The following is a 20,155-nucleotide window of genomic DNA, read 5'->3' on the forward strand; positions in this document are numbered from 1 at the left end:
GCCATGTGAGAGAATAAAGCTATTTTATAAACAGAGGTAACAACTGACCATGGAAGGAAAGGCCAAAAAGAGATTTTGTGTAATAGGAAGAATAAGTAAGTAATTAACATGAACCCAGTATTATGGTCAGAGAGTATAAGCTCATCAGCCTCTCCATTCTCTGTGAGGAACAACCACGACCAGCACTCACCTAGCACAGTGTGTTACGTTACTCATTTCTTTGATCTCATTTTTCAATGACCTCACTGTAAAGTCGAAAAACTTTATCCATCCAAAAACTAAGATCTTAAGTGGCCAGGTTTTGAAATGGCAGCAGCAGGGGGTTGAGACCATTGCTGTCACACTCCAGTGGCTTCCAGACTCAGGAAAGTAGTGTCCTGGAGTGAGCTGGAGTCAAGGAAAGGAAACAAGGTTCCCCTTGACCGCCATTTATCTGAGCCTTGGCAAAAAATAAAATAAGACCAAGGTGTTGGGGGCCTCTCCTACCTGTGTAGGTAAGGATGGAGGTGTTTGGGGGCCTCTCCTACCTGTGTAGGTAAGGATGGAGGTGTTTGGGGGCCTCTCCTACCTGTGTAGGTAAGGATGGAGGTGTTTGGGGGCCTCTCCTACCTGTGTAGGTAAGGATGGAGGTGTTTGGGGGCCTCTCCTACCTGTGTAGATAAGGATGGAGGTGTTTGGGGGCCTCTCCTACCTGTGTAGGTAAGGATGGAGGTGTTTGGGGGTCTCTCCTAACTGTGTAGGTAAGGAGTACATGATCTTTCTGTTACACAACCCTTTTAGCCTCAAATGTGGCTTACAGAAAGCCTCCTCAGCATCTGAGCAGAAGCCTCCAGTTAAAACGTCACTGATCTTTGTGAGAATGCTGCTCAGTCTCAGGGTTAGTGAGGCGAGGTACAATGAGTGAGCGCCAGCTAGTCCTTGTCTGTGTGTAAGGTGCAGAGATGATTACAACAGTTCCATTTGGTGGGGCCGGGAGGAGACCAGAGAGAAATGAAAAGGAAATGGGCTCAAACAAACCTGCTCTAGCACTTCCTGAGGCTACCCAGGTATGTCTGGAAAGGCCCTGTGAGTTTTGACTGGCTATTTCAGGGCCGGTTCTCCTTGCCTCATTTGGTTTTGAATCCTGGGATTTAAAAAAATAAATAAATAAATGGACTGAGTAACTGTCATATTTTAAGGATGCTGTTGCTGGGGGAGGGGAGCAACAGGCCCCTTGAGTAACTTTGAGTCTTTGTCTAGAGGTGAAGCTGAAAACCAGCGTTTCATCTTTGCCAGATAAATTGTGAACAGTCTCCCAAGATGGGGACATTATACCTCTCAAAGATTCTCCAGCCCATGAAAATCGTAGTGTGCCTTGTCTTAGACTAATGTCTCCTGGTTCTGTTCTCCTGGCTACCTGAACTGACTTGTTCACCGGGCTTCCAGGAGAGCGGCTTTTCCAGAATGGCTTGATTTTGTTTTTGTTTTTGTTTTAATATCAGAAATCTCTTCCCCTGCATCCACAATCATAAAGCAGAAGGCTTCTTAAAGTACAGTGCTGGCTGATACACAGGGGTTAGAGGGATCAGAAGTTTGAGATGAGGCCAGAGGCCCATGGCCGTTGCCACAGTCCTTTGGGGATGGGCTCTGCTCTGATTAGCTGCTGAGCTACGTGTGGAGTGGTTGTTCATCTTAAATCAAGAACATAACGCTTGTCCTCCTCAGCCCATGCGCAATTGTTTTGTGTCACGAATGGAGACTTTAGTGACTGCTGCTGATGTGGAACAGGGAAATCCCTAGAAGGAGGTGTCATACTCCACAAAGACTGAGTAGCAGAAGCTGACTCTGGGGGGGCGTATTTGGTCTTGAATGTTAAAGAAACGTGTGTTTGGTTCATTGGTTTGGTTCGGTTTCTCAAGACAAGGTTTTTATGTGTAGCCCTAGCTCTCCTGGAATTCACTGCGCAGACCAGTCTGGCCTCAAACTCAGAGATCCACCTACCTCTGCCTCCCTAGTGCTGGGATTAGGGTTGTGTGTCACCACCACCTAGCTAAGAAATGTGTTTTAAATCCTTATCAAGAAAACTGTTTAAGTAAAGTCTTTTATAAAAGGGTTTGGGCAATTTTATTAAACTTTATGACACTGTGCCTGGAAAAACTTTTATTATGTAGACCAGCTGTGGAATGGTAGGAAGGGACTGGGAGCAAAGACCATGGATTTGGATAGTGAGTGTGGAGAGATGGTGGTGAAGGGGAGACATGCTGCCTGTGTAAAGAACACAGATTTAAGGCTAGGAGGGGAACAGGAACTGGTAGAAAGGGTGAAAGGGCGGCAAAGGAATTCAACAGGTTCCTACATTGAAAGAAAGTCAGATTTAATGGCCAAGGACAAGATGGTGACAGCACGGCTTAGCAAACCTCTGTTGAGGACCAGCTCTCTGTTGGATTGTAACAGCTCTGGACTAGTCACGACCTAATAATGGATTGCACTGTCTGGAGGCTAGTCCCCTTAACACGCTGGGTCCAAAGGATTTTCTTCCGGAGTTCTTTGTTGGGTTATCTGATAGATATTAGGTAGCATTTGTTTGGATGGTGACACAGAAAGGCAGGCTGGCAAGCCTTCCCATGCCCTCTAGATGGCCTTTCCCCTCAACAACTCCAAGGAGGAGATTCAGCCCAGTACATCTCCCAAGAATTCTGCCAATAGCAAATGATAGAATTTACACAAGCCCACTGTTTCCTCTTAGCCTCCCCTGTGGGTGCATATCTGTCAATATTCAGAATATCCACTGTTAGAATTCTAGATTTGTTATATAGACAATAAAATACAAACAAGCTTAATCTTAACATTCTTGTCAAAGTACTAACTAAGGAGGTATGTTTCCTGTGCACATACCATTGGCCAGGGTCACATTAAAAGGATGAAGCACCTATTAAAATCACACTAGCTTTGAAATGCCAGTTCTGGTAGAGAGGATCACATGATATTATCAGCAGCTGAATCAGCCAGGCCACACTGCAAGGACTCATAGGTGGCATTATTATCCATAAATCAAAATAGGAAGGCCTTAGCCAAATCCACAGGTTCTAATAAAAGCAGACCTAGGATTACTTACGAATCTTTATTTTATGTCATTCACATAATTGGAAACATGCAATAGAGACAACACCTCAGACCAAGGGTTTTAAAAAAACAAAACAAAACAAAATTCGATTGGCTGCCTCAAATGTGCTTTTCAAATGCATCCCTAGTCAACTGCAGTGTATTGTAACAGAGGCCCAGCTCTGACCATGGCTAGGGTAGTCAGATCCATAGAGCAGGGGAGAGAAGAAAAATCAATAGACAGTCAATCTCAAACTAAAGAACTCAAGGCTAAGATCTCAGTATGAAATATCTGTCCATGTCAGCCTTAAAGTGTACCTGCCAGAAAGGATGGCTCTCACCCGGCAGCAACAGGCTGTTGACTTCCCTCTGGGGTTTGCGTGCAGAGAGAATTGATGCTATTCAGGATGCAAACCCACTTGTGAATGTTCTGCCTTAAACTGCCCTCAAGCTTTTATAGCAATTCCAAAAAGCAAGTCCCAGTATTCCCAAATATAATTAGCACTGCTGTGTTTTGGCCACTGTTGAGATCGTAGACTCTCGATCTTGTATACTTACTTTTTTTTTTCATTTTAGAGAAAAGAGCCAAAGGCAACCCCGTGGCCCTTTAAACCACTGTTTCCAAAACTAAGTTATAAACTAGACTAGGACAGAAGATAGCAGAATTTATCACATTTCGCAGGGGTAGGAAACAGGTGAGAATCACTAAAAACACTCCCAAAGAGATGGTTCCTGTTGAGGCCTATGGGTCTTCTCCTCAGGGACAGCTGGGGAGATCTACAGTTATGAAAAACCGAACACAGGCTTCCAGGTATTGGGAGTCAGTAATCACAATACCTTGAAAAGATCACAACCCTTTTTACCTGTTATCTTACCCCAGAGGCGCTCTCTGTGGAGAAGCTGCTCCTCCCTAGGAAGCTCTCTGTGGAGCTGCTTTGTGGAGCTCAGCCAGCCCCTGCTGATCTTGGGAAGTTGGTCCTGGTCTTAATGGCAGCTGTGCACTGCTGATCGCTTCCTCAGTCAGCTCTGTCTCTGCGTGTCGGACGCACTCAAGACCCAGGAATTTAGCCTCTCAGCCGCTTCAGATTGGGCCGATAGATGTTTATATCCAGAGCTAAGGTAGGGGAGCAGTCTTGCTCCTGACACCACCGAGTTTCTAATGAAAGTTCAGTTGACTAAAACAAGAGTCCACAACCAGTTCATCAAGGCCAACTGTATCCGAGCCAGTCAAGGGAATTAGTTGGGCTAAACATGACTGTGATTTCAAACAGACTTTTTAGCTTGTGGAGTTCTGTCTGTGAAATGAGGCCAGGCAGCCTACAAGCACATTGCAAATCCTGGTGTATTGTCCTTCTTGGAAGTTCCCGTGCATCCTGTAAGACTCCAGTGAATTGCCACATCCTATTTTAAGCCTCCCTTGGTTCCTCTATTTTTATTCCCATATTTTTTCCTCGGGCCTCTTCTCTGTTGATCACATTTGGCTAACAGTCTTTTTTTTTTTCTTATAGACTATGATTTATTTAAAAAAGAGATTCTTTTGTATCTCAGACTCTAAAGGAGATATTGTCTTATACCACCCAAATACCAGGTCAAAACGATAAAATGATACAGAAGGGAGCCACATTCACATTATCCCTGTGCCTTCTCAGGTTACAGCAATGCTCAGATCTGATTGAGTTGGAGGAAACAATGGTCCTATAGGGGTTGAGTAGACCCTTCGCCTCTGGCTCTATATAGCTATATCTGTACGTATGAGTGTGTGCACAGAGGAGGGGAGGAGTCATACCATGTAACATGACATCAGATAATGAGAACTGTGACATTAGGTGGTGTCCCCCTAATAGCAGTGCCATAAAACGTACCTAGATAGACTAAGCCAGTCACTCCACGCGACCTTGTGATGTGTCTGTGAAGTTGTTTCCGTATAAAGGACATTCTATCTTACAGGATTGCGTCATGAATCTCTGAGTCTCTGTGAAATGACAATACTAAATTTTGTCCTCTGTGTAATGTGCTGTACCTGATATGATTGGCAGTGCTCTAGGTTTGCCCACTGCAACAGACGGAATAATGTGCATGTTAAGATACACCCTGGCTTCCCTGGCCCCGGCACTGAGCATTCGTCAGCCACAGTGTGGTCTTAGAGAACCAGTACCATGTCTGTAGCCTATGCTGATGGCTGCCTGATGCATGGTGGCAGTGCCTCTGGATTTCTGGTGTCTCTAAAACCTTGTTTTTCTTCATCAGGAAGTCCAGCGCTGTACAGCTGATATGAACATCACTGCAGAGCATTCCAATCATCCAGATAACAAGCACAAAAACAGATACATCAACATTCTAGCATGTGAGTAATAACCTTTAGATTATCTTCTACTGTGAGGAAAATTAAGTCTTCACGCCGCATCAGAAGCCAGACAGAACCAGAGGGCCGAGAAAGGCTGACAACCGAAGCTAATTTATCACAGGGTGTGTGCAGTGTGGGGGCATTTTCTGCCCCCGTGATGGGATGAAGTGGGAGCTGGCTGAAGCACGTCCCTAACGCTGACCTCGGTGGTCAGGAGACTGTGCTGCTCTTTCGTGTGCTCCCTGGCATCTGTGCAGCTTCTGGGGGGAAAGTCTGTTCTCGTGTTTTACTCTTCCACGTTGTCTTAGCTGAATTTTCTCTCTTTACCGTTGAACTTTATATATTGTGGGTTCCCTGCGTTCTGCTCATTTTTTTGCTGTCTCTTCATGGAGCCCTCTAGAACAACTCCTCAAAAGTCTGTCAGCATCTAACCAACCTGTTCTTTATTGTTGGTGCTCTTTTTAAGATCATAGCTTAGAAAGGAAGACCATACCATGTTTACTCTTGTGTTTCTGTCTTTAGAGTTTTGGGGGTTTAGCATTCTTGTTTAGGTCTTCAATCCATTTGGATTAATTTTTCTATGTGTTCTGTATCTTCTTACTAAGGCTTAAGATTTAAAGCATTCTCCCCCATTGAATTGGGGTAGCACTTTTATTGACTATAAGGTAATGAGTTACTCCTGGTCGTGGATTCTATTTCCGATGTCTGTGTGGGTTCTCTTGCCAGCACCACACAGCTGTAATGATTGGCAGATTTGTGGCAAAGCTTGAAATTGGAAACTAAGATTCTCCTGTTCACGCTATTTTATTCCTTTGCATTTCCATATGAAATTTAGCACCAACTAGACTCTTAATACATAATACTGAGCCAGGGTTCTGACAAGGATTGTACCAAACTCGAGGTTAAACCCAGAACCATAGCCATGTTAATGCTGTCCTTGGCTGTGAAGGAGGATGTCTTTATGCTTAGGTCTTGTTTCTTTCAACCGTGGTTTAAACTTGCATTGCATACGCTTTTGCTTCCTTTGGGAAAAATATTCCTGTTTTTTTGTTTGTTTTCTGAGATTTATGAGCATGGGCATTTTGCCTGCATGGAAGTCTGTGCACCATGTACATGCAGTGCCCCCAGAGACCACAAGAGGGCATCAGACCCTCTTGGAACTGAAGTCACAGACAGGGGTTAGCTGCCTGGGGTACTCTAAATGGAACCCCAGTCCTCTGCGAGAGCTAAAGTGCTCTAGGTCACTGTGCCATCTCTCTACCCACCCTCACATCATTCCTTCTGCTGCCTGTTGCAAATGAGCATGCTCACTGTACAGAAGCACAGGTGATTTTTATATATTGATTATAGTTCATGGATCGGTCAGACTCATTCATTCTAAAATATAATTCTTGTGAACTCCTCTGGGCTTCTGCAGATCAGACCATTTCGCATATGAATAGAGATCATTTTATTTGTCCCGATTTCTAAAAGAACAAGTTGTTTTTGAGTAAGGATTATTGGTTTTGTTTATATGAGTGGGTAAAGAGGAGGTATAAAGGTGTAAGAAGTCTTTTGATCAGAGTGACCAGTATTTGTTGGCTGCCCCCATCAGGGGACATCACCCTTTGAATGTGAGCCTTGACCCGTAGACATACCTTCTTACCATGAGTCCAGCAAGGGCACACGGACATCATCCTTCCCAGACAGCAACCAGAAAGTACATGCAAAATGGGGCAGAAATAGAAACCAACACATTATTTGCATAATTCATACAGGAATCATGTCCTTCATTGAGATAGAGCCCCTCTGTGTAGTCCCATCCAGCTTGGAACTTGCTATGTTGCCTAGGCTGGTTTTGAACTCACAAAGATCTGCCTGCTTCTGCTCTCATGAGTTTGTGGATTAAATGTGCCACCATTATACCCAGCTGGAAATATTTGGCTGAAAGACTGTCTGTCATCTCTGCTGCACAGGTTCAGAGAGTTGGGTTCTTGTAACCACTCCTGTTCTGTGCATAGTCTGTCACGTTCATCTCCCCCTTGGTTCATGACCTAATGTAGCAAAGGACACCAAAGCACTGCCACATAAACTGGTACAATCAGATCCTGAATGTGTCAGAATCATGATACAGGCACAGCTCTGGTTCTTTCCAATCCTTTGATTCTGGGAAAGTGGCTGGAATCCATCCTTACAGGGCAGGAAAACACCTTACAGACATGGGCATCATATGAGAAACATTACTTAAACCTTTTTGTCATACAGTATATTTTGATTATATTGTTTCCCTCCCTCAACTCTTTCCAACATCCTTACCCATCCAACCAATGCATTCGTATTCATGTTTGTGTTCTTATTCCCCCCCCCATTCCCCCCTGCACACCCTCCCCCCCATTTACTGTACTAGCAGGGAGTGAAGGCCTGGATAATCAAAGACCTTTGAGTCTGGTTTTGAAATAGAAAATAAAATCTTAGAGGATTGCAGAATTTCTGGCACTTTTATAAAAACTAGTAAAAGCCACAATTCGTACTCCATCGGGCCCTGTCTGGAATAGCAACAGCTATGCAGTGTTGGGATGGCTTTGAAGCTGTCCTTGGTAGCTGTTTGTCTTGGCACCAGGTTGCCTTAAGGATTCTGCCAGCTGCTGCTGTTTTCAATCACATTTTTGTTTTTGTCTTTTCCTCTCTGTAGATGATCACAGTAGGGTGAAGTTAAGACCTTTACCAGGAAAGGACTCTAAGCACAGCGACTACATTAATGCAAACTATGTCGATGTAAGTCAGAAACGTTCTTAAACCTGCTTTGGAAAATGGAAGACTGCAGCAGAGGTGGTTGGGTGTATTTTAGCAGCACATAGAAATGTCACTGAGAACACAGCCTATTCAGTGTGGAGGGTACTTGAATTATTAACCTATCTGCTGTGCTAAACCTTTGATCTCACTTTATGCTGTGTCATCTTTGAAGGGTTACAACAAAGCGAAAGCCTACATTGCCACCCAGGGACCTTTAAAGTCCACCTTCGAAGACTTCTGGAGGATGATTTGGGAACAAAATACAGGAATCATCATCATGATCACAAACCTTGTGGAGAAAGGAAGGGTAGGAGCCTATCGCCCCACTGTCAGTGTTTTGTGAATGAATGGGGGCTGAGCACCTGCTTAGGGTAGGCAAGGAAGCCGGCCAGGTGTGAAGAAATGGACGTGTCCTCTCTGTCCTCTGTCCTCATGGGTTTGTGTCCTCTGAGAGAGCTGATGAGTCCCAGTCCAAATTAATTATGGTAACACGTGCATGCGTTAGGATGCAGTGAGGCAAGTGAATGCATCCTCTAGTGTAGAGGTTTTTAGAGACTCTCATACCTGAGGTGAGAAACAGACTCAAGGGAGGAACAACACCTAAGAATAGGAGACAGACAGCAGCAAGCGGGGATGCTGGGAAATGTGGCGTGAGGGGGGAAACTGAGGGGAAAGCCAGGGCAAACCCACTGACCGTGTGCAGAGTGTAGCAGAGGGTGCTGTCTTCTCAGCTCATGGAGACAGTGCTGATTTAGGCTGGAATAAAGACCGCGTCTCAGACTCACTGCCTATGGGATCCCCGTTCCGTTGACAGTGACCTCAGGTGTGACACAGAGATTCCCAAGTAGACTTTGACAAAAACAGACCAAGTAGTATTTAAAACTTTTCTATAACACACTTTGGCCAGATTTTGTGTAGGGTTCCTTCATATGTCGCTCTCTCTCTCTCTCTCTCTCTCTCTCTCTCTCTCTCTCTCTCTCTCTCTTCTCTCTCTTTTCCCCCTCTCTCTCTTCTCTCTCTTCTTTCTCTCTCTTTCTCTCCCTTCCTCTCTCCCTCTCTCTCTCTCTCTTTGTGTGTGTGTGTGTGTGTGTGTGTGTGTACTGATCATAAATACTAACCCATTTTTCAAGTAATGTTTGCAAACCTATTCCAAGTCATGAACTTCTTCAGAGGCCGCAGAGCCTTTAAGCCCATGCATTTTTTTAGTTCTTTGGTAAAGGCAGTAATATCTGTGTCTTGGTCCTGTTGTATGAAAATGCTACCTTTTCCCTCTTTGTAGAGAAAGTGTGATCAGTACTGGCCGACGGAGAACACTGAGGAGTACGGGAACATTATTGTCACACTGAAGAGCACAAAAGTACATGCCTGCTACACTGTCCGTCGATTTTCAGTCAGAAATACAAAAGTGAAAAGGGTATGTACACCTGGGTGGGCTGGGTGTGTGAACTGGGCGGACTGGGTGTGTGAGCTGGGCAGGTGGGGATGCACTGAGAAGGCAGACCTAAGCTTTTAGACCATTTTTCACAACTTTTTTTTTTTGAGGTAGGGTCTTCTAGAGCTCAGACCGGCCTCTAACTGGCTGCGTATCTAGGATTGTTGGGTCAGTCCTCCCATCTGTACCACTTGAGTACTGGCATGAACTACTATACCAGGTTCATAAGGTGCTAGGAATAGAACCCAGGGCTCTGGCCACTGAAGTATCCGCCCCCAAAACATTTTGCCTGATATGCGTGCATCCTGAGAAAGGCATTGACAGAGTGACGGAGAGCAGTTAGGTGACCCGACTGGCTTTCCTTCCCATGAACCTGGCTCTGTAAGTGTTGTCTAAGGCTGAGAACACAGCGCAGACAGTGGCGTCTAGTTGTGAATTTTGCTTTTCGATAGTTTCAATGCTGTGTCTCTCAGAGTATCCCAAGGACTTCTGGCCCTGCAAGACAGTTATTTAAAACTCATATTCTACTATTCCGTAAGAATGGGATCTGGCTGCTACCTAAAATGAGCCGCCATTTAGAAATGGACAGTAAACACAAGGGACCATGATGGTTGAGTCTGTGCTCTGTCATGCGACTTAACCACCACATTGCATTTTATAAACTAATAGCATCCCGAGACTCACAGGGTAGAAATGCTGCTTTCAAGTTTTCTCAGTTTTTATACCTGGCCCCGCTCCTCGGAATCCTCCGTCATAAGATTCTCCACAGCGATATTTTGGGATCTAAATAGCAGCTCAGTAAGAAAGTACACTTATGACAGCATTGAGTCTGGCAGCTGTCTGAAGCAGGGCTGTTTGGTCTTTATGTAGTCAAATGGCAGCCTCCTTGCCACAGGGGACCCCACACTTACTCAGCTCTAAGGCTCCCCTAAACCCTCAGGTTAACAGCCCTTCACCCATACAGTTATGATTAGCGTAAGCCACACTGTTTTAAATCATCAGCACCAAGCTGTTCAGCTTCTGGATGGTTCTAGCTAATCAATAATCATTCTAAAATTCACAGAGATCTTAGGAGTCCTTCAAGTACTCAAACGGGCCCAGTTGACTTTCTTTGATAGCTGATTAAGAGAAAGAACGCAGTAGCTGTTCTGTGTGACCGATGCATAGGTTGGGCATTACATGAAAGTGTAAAAAGTTGCCTCCTGAGTGGAAACCAGTCTGGAATCAGTCACGTGTGAGAGAGACAGAGAGCAAGGCGTGGCCCTGACTCTAGAGCGGCAGGCCTGCCTCACAGCTCTGCCTTCCTGTGGCATGGTGGGCAGTAAGGACCCTGCTAGGGGCGTCCAGGGAGTGGTGGAGAAGAGACAAGAACAGCAGACGAAAGCAAAGCGCCCAGGAGGGAGGCAGGTCTGGAAGGAGAGGCCTTGTGGGAGGCTTCAAACCCTGGTGGTGGTGAATGTTCATCTTTGGAATGATTTCATTCTTCTCTTTTGAGAGATGTGGATGTTACCGTGTGACAACATGTAAATTGATCCTAGACAGGAAATAATTTAGCCCCTAAACAGTAGTTTAAAGAATGAGATCAGAGGCTGTTTCCTGATACTTTCGTACTGTTAACCATTTTGCTAACCCTGGGGGTTCAAGGTGCCTTTTTACACGTTTCTAGGGCCAGAAGGGAAACCCCAAAGGTCGTCAGAATGAGAGGACGGTGATCCAGTATCACTACACACAGTGGCCTGACATGGGAGTCCCTGAGTATGCCCTCCCAGTCCTTACCTTCGTGAGGAGGTCATCTGCAGCCCGGATGCCAGACATGGGTCCTGTGCTGGTACACTGCAGGTAGGGTCGGCATTTGGAGGGAAACGACTGGGGGATTTGAGCCTTGTGAACTTGGCCTATGCTCAAAGCACAGATAAAGTTCACGTGGCACAGATCCTCTCTGAGAACAGGGCAAACTTGGAGCAGTTATGAGGAACTTCACTTCTGTCTCATGAAAACCTCATCTGGGGAAAAAATGGGGCGGGGGGAGAAATCTGTGACTTTGGAAAACAAAATCTGTTTGACTATCTCGTTTTTATGAAGTGGTCTTACTAAGGTCCCTACTACTATACGGAATTGTGGGCTCAACTTAGTAAAATTTGAACATAGGCAAGAGCGCCATAGCAGAGAGTCTAGTCTTTCTCTAAATGAACTTTCTGAGGGATCTAACAATAATAATAATAATAATAACAACAACAACAACAAAAATGACATATATAAAGTGGTTCTTTTCATTTCTAACTATATGTGTTACATAAACTACGTCTTACAAAAACTCTTGAAAAAGTTCCTCTCATCTCTGAACTAGCGGGAACAACCTTAGATGGTTGTTTGAATGCCTTTCCTGTGTTTTACTCACTCATGGCCCACCCCTGCCTTAGTTAGTGCTCAAGTTATTTATTCTGTAGCTAATGCTGCATAGCTGCTTAGCGTGTTCTTACAATGTTCTTACAAAGTAAGACATTTGCAGGAGTTGAGATAGGACCTGTTTAAAGCCTTAGGAAAACTCTTCCCTTTTTGCTAATCCATTCTGCAGCCAGCAGTGGAAATCCGTCTGTCAAACAGTCCGGGTACTATGCTAAGTTGGGAACCTTCTGGAAGCATTCTGCAAAAACAAGCTTGCCGTGTGATACTAGATAGTTCAGATCTTTTAAAACAGGAATTAAGAAAATAAATACAAAAAGCTGAATGGTCTACACACACCATTCTCCTCTCTACTAAAAGAAAATAAATACCCCCTTTGATAGGATTTTTCTGCTACTGAGACCATTGGCTGGTTTCCTGGTTGTATGAGCCAGAGGCAGACTGGGAGAGTTATACCAAAAGGGATTTAATGAAAGATCCAGAGAACCATGGGCAAGAGAGAGCAGCCTGCCCAGCCTCAGCTGCCTACTTCTTCTGTGAAGATGGTTACTGCAAGACACCTCCAGTCTCTTGCCTTGGTTGAGCTGTAGGGAAAGCCAAGAAGGCAGCTGTGGCAGCTTTGTCATCCTACAGTAAAAAAGCATTCTGTGTTCTTCCTCAGGTCTAGATGGTGGGAAGTGTTCAGGTTCTCTCCATGAAGAGCCTGTGTCATTTCTAGAAGGCTGTCTGAGGCCGGGCTGTTTCTTAGTGCATGAGCATTTGTTTGTATGTTGGTAGGGATGCCTTGGGTTAATGGTACAGGCTGAGTGCTTCCATCTCTTCCAGCGCTGGTGTGGGCAGGACAGGCACCTACATTGTAATAGACAGCATGCTGCGGCAGATCAAAGACAAAAGCACAGTTAATGTCCTGGGGTTCCTGAAGCACATCAGGACACAGCGAAACTACCTCGTCCAGACTGAGGTAAGAAGCGGCCATAAAGATGGCCCCGAACCATCCCCGTAGAACTTGGAGGAATGTATGGGTTTGTACTTGAGACAGCTGAGGGGCACACTCTTCTCCAATCACAGCTTTGCATCCCAGTCTTAAAGTCTGGACACTTAGGAATCAGCGACAGTTACAGCAAGTCATGTTCTAGGTCCCAGGGAGTTAAGCATGCTTGTCTTTCCCACGTTTAAATATGTGGAAAAGACTGGCTCTTAAGCTTCTTATTGAACATGTGTTCATAGCTATGTGCTATCACTGAACTCAGGAGGTGGTGGGAAAACACAGAGCTAAACTTAGCACAGGTCTCTACTCTAACATAAGTTATAGCAGATCAGCAAGTGAGCACTGGGATCACCATCTAGCTATAAATGCTTGAGGAATTCACTGTCAGTCCCTGTGCAGAGCAGTGTAATCCAACGTCAACTGTGTGGATGGGTGGGTGTCCCCAGGCAGGTACCCTCACTGTCCACCACTGTGTGCCTTTCAGGAGCAGTACATTTTCATCCACGATGCCCTGTTGGAAGCCATTCTCGGGAAGGAAACTGAAGTTTCTTCCAGTCAGCTGCATAGCTATGTTAATAGCATCCTCATACCGGGAGTAGGAGGAAAGACGCGACTGGAAAAGCAGTTTAAGGTAGTGCTGTGAATGGTGTCTTTAGGAAAAACAAGGAATTAGAAGATGCCCTGAATTTGGGTCATATTCATGTAGACATTGAAATGGGGTATTGTTTTTAGTCCTTAAATGTAATGTGAAGGCAAGGTCTGGCCATGTGAACATGCGGAAAACATGCTGCATTCAAGTAGAGGTGGAAATGCAGAGGGAGGTTTTCATCACATGTATCCACTCATATACAAGTAGATGTGGCACAGAACTCTATTTTCTCTTGAGCTGCTGATGACTGTCTGAATGTATCCTCTGGGCACAAGGAGGCTGTCTGACCCCCAGGATAATGTTGTGGTTTTTTTCCTCCTCAGAAGCATTCAGTAATACTTTTTTTGAGGGTGGTTATTTGATCCAGGAGTGGTAGCACATGCCTGCAATCCCAGCATTCAGGCCTAGGTAGAAGTTCATAATCAGCCGGTTACAGAGTAAGAACTTATCAGGAAGAGAAGGGGAAGAAAGGGGCCTGACCATTTGTGTACATACTGTGGCCGAAATATACTTCTTTGAAAAATCAGTACAGAAGGCTATTGGGAAAGTAAAAAGGTGTTACTACAGAGCAGGGATGAGATTTACTTACTTTAATGGAACGGAGTCTAGTGGCAGTGAAGGTTTGTGTAGTTGACGTCAAGCCCCGACCTCCAGGGGGCCGGGCACTCTCCTCCTTAGCCTCGCCCTGCCCCAGTTCAGCACAGCATTCTACGTGGAATCTCCTCATTCCATATCGGGATGGAAAGGATGATTATAGTAAAAGTTGTCATGGAAAAACTTGACCTAGACTCAAAAATCCTCCTTGGCATCTCTGCCAAAGCCATGAGACATCCAAATAAGCGATACCAATCGGTAGGAAATGAGACACAAGTCCATTTGACTGAGTTCAATCATAGCACCAATTCCAGATTTCAGGTTCTCCTCCTAACAGCCTTACCACTGTAAACCCCCTGAGGTAGTTAACAGATGGTACTGCATTATTTTGATTATGAAAGATGGGTCATCACAAAACAGTACCAAAATTTTTCAAAAACTTTGTTTTATATTTCCACTATATTTGAGGATTTCAGAGTCTGGGGAAAGTTTGAATGTGAAAACTAAAAGTGAACAAATTCATCTCATTCTGTCTATCTTGAATGAAAAACTGTTTACATATAGGCAAAAATAAAAATAGGCTCAAAGAATAATAAGAGCACCCTTATATTAAATATATGATATTCAAAATGCTTTAGACTCCAAACCTTTCTGATTGCCAACGTGATGTCATACAGGGAATTTCTATACTACATAATTTTGTGCATCTGTTTCATGCACAAAAGGTATGTGAAATTATCATCATGATATATATATATATATATATGAATGATAAACAACTTTCATGTCTAGACTTGATTCCAATCCCTAAGATATCTAATTATATGTGCTAATAGACACATAGGTGATAGATAGAGTACTCCCAAGCGTTAACTCTCAATCTGTATTTCTTTAGAATTCACCAAACAAGTCTTTGCAACTATTGGGAAAGCACCAGACAATTGGGTCTTTTAAGGCACTAACCATTTGCAGAAACTCAAAACTGAAAATAACAGAACCCCTACTCCCCTTTCTGCTGACCACACCAAGTCATGCACACATGTGCCCACACACCACAGTATTTTCTTCAGTGGTGTAGTCATTGGTACATCGCCCATACCTTAAGAAATAACCTCCCACTCATGAACTCTAATTAAAGTCAGTGGATCACAATCTCTCTCTCTCTCTCTCTCTCTCTCTCTCTCTCACACACACACACACACACACACACAGAGAGAGAGAGAGAGAGAGAGAGAGAGAGAGAGAGAGAGAGAGAGAATTTGTTGTGAAGAAAAGATTCAGCAACACCAGGAAGACTATGAGAGGGTCACAGGCATGAAAATGACCAAAGTAAATTCTAGTCATGTATGAAACTGTCACAGAGTTATTAACAAAACACAGCTAAGAAAGTGTCTCAGCCTAGTTACTTACAAGAACAATCACACTACAGGGTTGTAAAATAAAACCGGCTGTCCACAGAAATGTGCAAAGAATTGGCCAAGGTCTTTATGTCCAAGATGTATGCTCAGATCTTAATTAGATTAAGTAATAGTGTAATGTAGATCTGAATGGTATATGCTACTGAGGACTCAGAGAGAAATTCCCAACAGCAGTGACTACATGCACCAGGAAAATCCAGTGTTCAGTAACTGCCACGTGCCCAGTACCTTCATTCCAGACCCCTAGGGCCTGGCTGCAGACACAAGCCAGGCGACTGTGCAGAGGCCCATGTGTGAAGCACAAGCGTTCTTTGGGTACAAAAGTCTCTTTATTGTTTCAGTCTGGCTGGTGATTGACATTCTTGCAGTTTCAAGCAGGTAGTAGTGAGTGTGCCTTTGAACGATGCCAAAAACCGGTGCTCTTTTTCAGCTGATCACGCAGTGCAATGCAAAGTACGTGGAGTGCTTCAGTGCCCAGAAGGAGTGCAACAAAGAGAAAAACAGGAACTCTTCCGTCGTGCCAGGTAAAAATCAGCTTAGCCGCTCGCACGCTCAGGGTGCAAGGAGTTCTGAAATTCACTGTACGTGTGGCGTAAGCACACAATACTTCTCCGAGTTCAACCTAGGCAGTTTAAGGCAAATAGACAGGGTGGGTGTGGGCACCTGCATGTCACGTGACCTGTCTGACATGAAACCCGGTTTTGATTTGTCTCAAAATGCCACAGTATTTCAGCTTTTAAAATGAGATGGCTGGAGAGATGGCTCAGTGGTTAAATGGCTGCTCTTACAGAGGACCCGGATTCAATTCCCAGCACCCACATGGCAGCTTAAAACTGTTTATAACTCCAGTTCCAGAGGATCTGACACCGTTACGCGGACATATATATAGGCCAAACACCAAATGTACACCAAATAAATAAATAATTGATTAAAAAAATGACTATATTGCTACTATCCCTGTGGCACTAAGAATTTGGGTCTTAGATTAATCTGGACTAAGAGGTTAATTGGAACTGCACCACTGAATTATTCTGGATCTGGGCCCTATTGACTTGTGGCGACCTTTGTATACTTAACTCAAGACTTAGCAGAAAATACTTCATATACCATATAAATACAGGTATTTGTTGCTCTGTCTGTATTGAAAAGGGTCAGTGCTCTCTAAGGCCTTCGGGGAGAGAAGGGCACGGGCACGTAGGGGTTGAAAAGGAAGAACAAATGCTGGCGTAACTGTAAAAGTGTAATAAACCAGGGTCGGGTTATCTGAAATACCTCCCCATGCTTTACTCTAATAGGCTGTGAAATCTTTTCCTACAGTTAAATTTTTATCCTACACTGTCTTGACTACCCAGGGAAATTTTCCTTCAATACCCTCCTTACTGGATAACACTTTAGCTTGTTTAAATATGTAAGACTTAGAAAGGAGCCAGGGAGTCAAGCCATTCACCAGGTAAAGGCCAGGAAGAATTGCCAGCGCCTGTGAACAATAAGGCAAATGTGGTGTTATTGTTTCTTTCCATATGATAGCCGAGCGTGCTCGAGTGGGACTTGCACCGTTGCCCGGGATGAAAGGAACAGATTACATTAATGCTTCTTACATCATGGTGAGAGTCAACCGTTAACACCTTTCAGTTTAATTGGCTGGATTTATGATTAAGGAGTACATACCACCCCTGTGACAGATTTCATTTTTGATGTAATTTCTCAACACGTAACATCAAAAGTATAGAAATTTCTGTGTCTTAAAACTTTTAACAAAAGATGCCCAAAGGGTGGGAATGCACAGAATACCTAAATTAAGCCAAATGCTTCTTAAGGAATTAATTTTATTGTTAATTTCACCCATCTAGCTTTTAAATAAATGTTGAAATTGCTGTTAAGTAAAAACAGCAGGGGTAACTTGAAGTGAATTGCATGTGGAGAGAAAATTGTCTGCACAGTGTTCACAGAAGTACAACTTAAAATTAGCAAATGTACTGAATGCCTTTCCCAATCTTTGTTTTTTAGGGTAGCCAAATAATGCTGCCTTGTTTCACAACTGTATTTACTTCTGCACACTTACAATGACACGTACATAGTCACTAATTTTTCCTCTCTCTCTAACTGTAGGGGTATTACAGAAGCAATGAGTTCATTATAACCCAGCATCCTCTGCCACACACTACGAAAGATTTCTGGAGAATGATTTGGGATCATAATGCACAGATCATTGTCATGCTGCCAGACAACCAGAGCCTGGTGAGTTCAAGCACACCTGCTCTATAGTCAGGAGCCCAGGAGGCTGCGAACATAATTGACTGCGGTGCCTTGCCGTGGGCTGTTCTGTCTGTCTGCGTATGCTGCAGAGGGCTTTTTCACAAGTGCTGTCCTCTTCGGTTCCATCCTTGATCTGCAGTGCTGCTCCTACCCACATGGACAGGGCAAAGCCTTGGAAGATTTAGTAAACTCCTAACATGGCCAGAATGACTTCCCAGTCACTGCATGCCCCTTCTGGGAGTATCTTATTACATTTATGGTATATGTCAACTGTGTTTACCTTCTATGAACTAACTTCTTTAATCTCGGATGAGAATGAAGGAATGTCCTTGTTCGAGAGTGTATAGTAATAGTTGAACTTGGATTTGTATCTAAGTCATCTGTCTGTCTGAAGTCCAAACTCTTAATCATTTTCCCTGTGCATCCCATGCCACCACATCATAGGAATAGGTACTAACGTTTTCCCATTCCTTAGCATCCACAAAAGAGAGAAGCTAGGAGAAGCCATTTAGGTCTATCCTACAGAGGGGAATCTAAACCTCTAGTTCTTTTCCCTCACTTAGTCTTTATCTGCTAATGATCCTGTATAGGAGATGGGTAAACATATTTAAAAACAGAATTATATGTTTCTGCTTAGATATGCTGTGCATGTACATTTCAAAATTAGCTAGGTCTTAAAAAGTGATTCTGTGGACATGGTGCCTACGAGATAAGACAAAAAACAATGGGGAACTGCCTCTGACTGTCGGATTAATGAGTTTTGTAATTAAGAAAGAACAGCCTGTGGTTGAACCCCCGAGTCTGGATGAGTGTTTGACTATGTGCCCAGTCCGTGGGAGCTTCTTCGCCCTGCCGCAGTTTGCTCCTGCTTCAGAATCCCAAGGCCGCTTTGGTCTGATGCGGAATGGCAGCAAGGTTGAGAAGCGGAAGCTGAAGATAGGAGTGTATGCTTCCAAATTAGCCACAGGGGCCCAGGGCCCCTCTGGTCCGAGTGTGGAAATGGAAATGGGAGGCATTGCGGATTGAAGTAGGTTTTTTGTTGTTGTTGTTGTTGTTGGAGGAGTCAGTATTTTGTTACTGTCAGTTAACAGAGGCCATTTGCCAGCAAGATTCTTCCCACAATTCGTTTGTGTAGGAAAGCTAGGGAATAACTAAACCCAATAAGGAGATTGGGTCTAGTCCTCCAGAGCCAATACAGTGACTGATATGGAACACAACATCTCCAGGTCTCTCTGAAGCCCGCTGGAAGACTGCCTAAAACTGGTATCATTTTGTTGTGTTTCTACTACTACCACTGTAACTGTACAGCAGTCTTCATTTTTAATTGACTTAAAAGTCACTAGTCTCTAATTCCAAAACCAATATCACCAATACCTTTATATTTACATAATCTCATATCTAAATCATCTCTAGAACTCAGGAGGTAGAAACAACAGGATCAAGAATCTGAGGTTATCATCAGCTATAAAGGAAATCAAAGTCCATTCTGTTTTATCAAGGCACAATCTGAAAAAAAGTATAATAATAATAATAATAATAATAAATAAAATGTGTCAGGGAGAAGGAAAGACAGACAATGGAGTGGGCAGTTTCAAGTGCTGAGGACCTTTTTTGGTGGGAAAGCCTGCAGAGGGGCTCTCTGTAAGAGTTGGCCTGCCTTACTCTGAGAGGCTGAGGTAATTACAGGGCTCAGGGCAGGGGTGGAGCAAGGTGGCAAAGTTTCCTTTGGGGATGCAAAGTTGGCCATTTCTAGGGTCAGCCAGGGTGTTGTCAGTTAAAGAATGTCAGATGTCACTAGAGATCTCTCATGGTGGCCATTACTGGGATACCTGGAGCACAGTGGCCAAAAAACTAGAAAAATAAATTATTTTACTTCTAGGAACCAAATTACCATTGTTAAGGGATTTTTTGCAGTTTAACAAAAACAGAGAAGCTTTACAAAATGGCATGGCCCTACCTGACATATACAGTGTATATACAAATATGTGTGAGCACATGCATGCATATACACACACACACACACACACACACAGCAAGTCAGCTGAATTAAGAAGTCGTACTTGCAGCTGGGACTGTAGTTTACTTACTAGTGCTTGCCTAGCATGCATGAAGCCCTGGGTTTAATCCCCTGTACCACATAAAACTGGTTGTGACATAAGCCTGTAATCTCAGGGCTTGGGGAGGGAGGATCGGGAGTTCAAGGTCATCCTTAGCTTTA

The 20,155-nt window shown here is 44.0% G+C and overlaps 1 protein-coding gene across 2 annotated transcripts in view; it reads left to right on the forward strand.

Moving 5' to 3' along the window:
- Ptprg (protein tyrosine phosphatase receptor type G) overlaps positions 1–20,155 on the forward strand; it is a 680,693-nt gene that overhangs the window by 643,179 nt on the left and 17,359 nt on the right. For both annotated transcript variants that reach the window (XM_052190336.1, XM_052190337.1), the window contains 10 exons: positions 5,329–5,425; positions 8,097–8,179; positions 8,370–8,504; positions 9,477–9,611; positions 11,296–11,468; positions 12,858–12,993; positions 13,505–13,651; positions 16,112–16,205; positions 17,209–17,285; positions 17,791–17,919. In XM_052190336.1, the coding sequence (XP_052046296.1) occupies positions 5,329–5,425; positions 8,097–8,179; positions 8,370–8,504; positions 9,477–9,611; positions 11,296–11,468; positions 12,858–12,993; positions 13,505–13,651; positions 16,112–16,205; positions 17,209–17,285; positions 17,791–17,919 (1,206 nt within the window). The remainder of the gene's footprint in view (positions 1–5,328; positions 5,426–8,096; positions 8,180–8,369; positions 8,505–9,476; positions 9,612–11,295; positions 11,469–12,857; positions 12,994–13,504; positions 13,652–16,111; positions 16,206–17,208; positions 17,286–17,790; positions 17,920–20,155) is intronic.

Source organism: Apodemus sylvaticus, chromosome 8 (assembly GCF_947179515.1).
Source record: "Apodemus sylvaticus chromosome 8, mApoSyl1.1, whole genome shotgun sequence".
Taxonomy (NCBI): Eukaryota; Metazoa; Chordata; class Mammalia; order Rodentia; family Muridae; genus Apodemus; species Apodemus sylvaticus.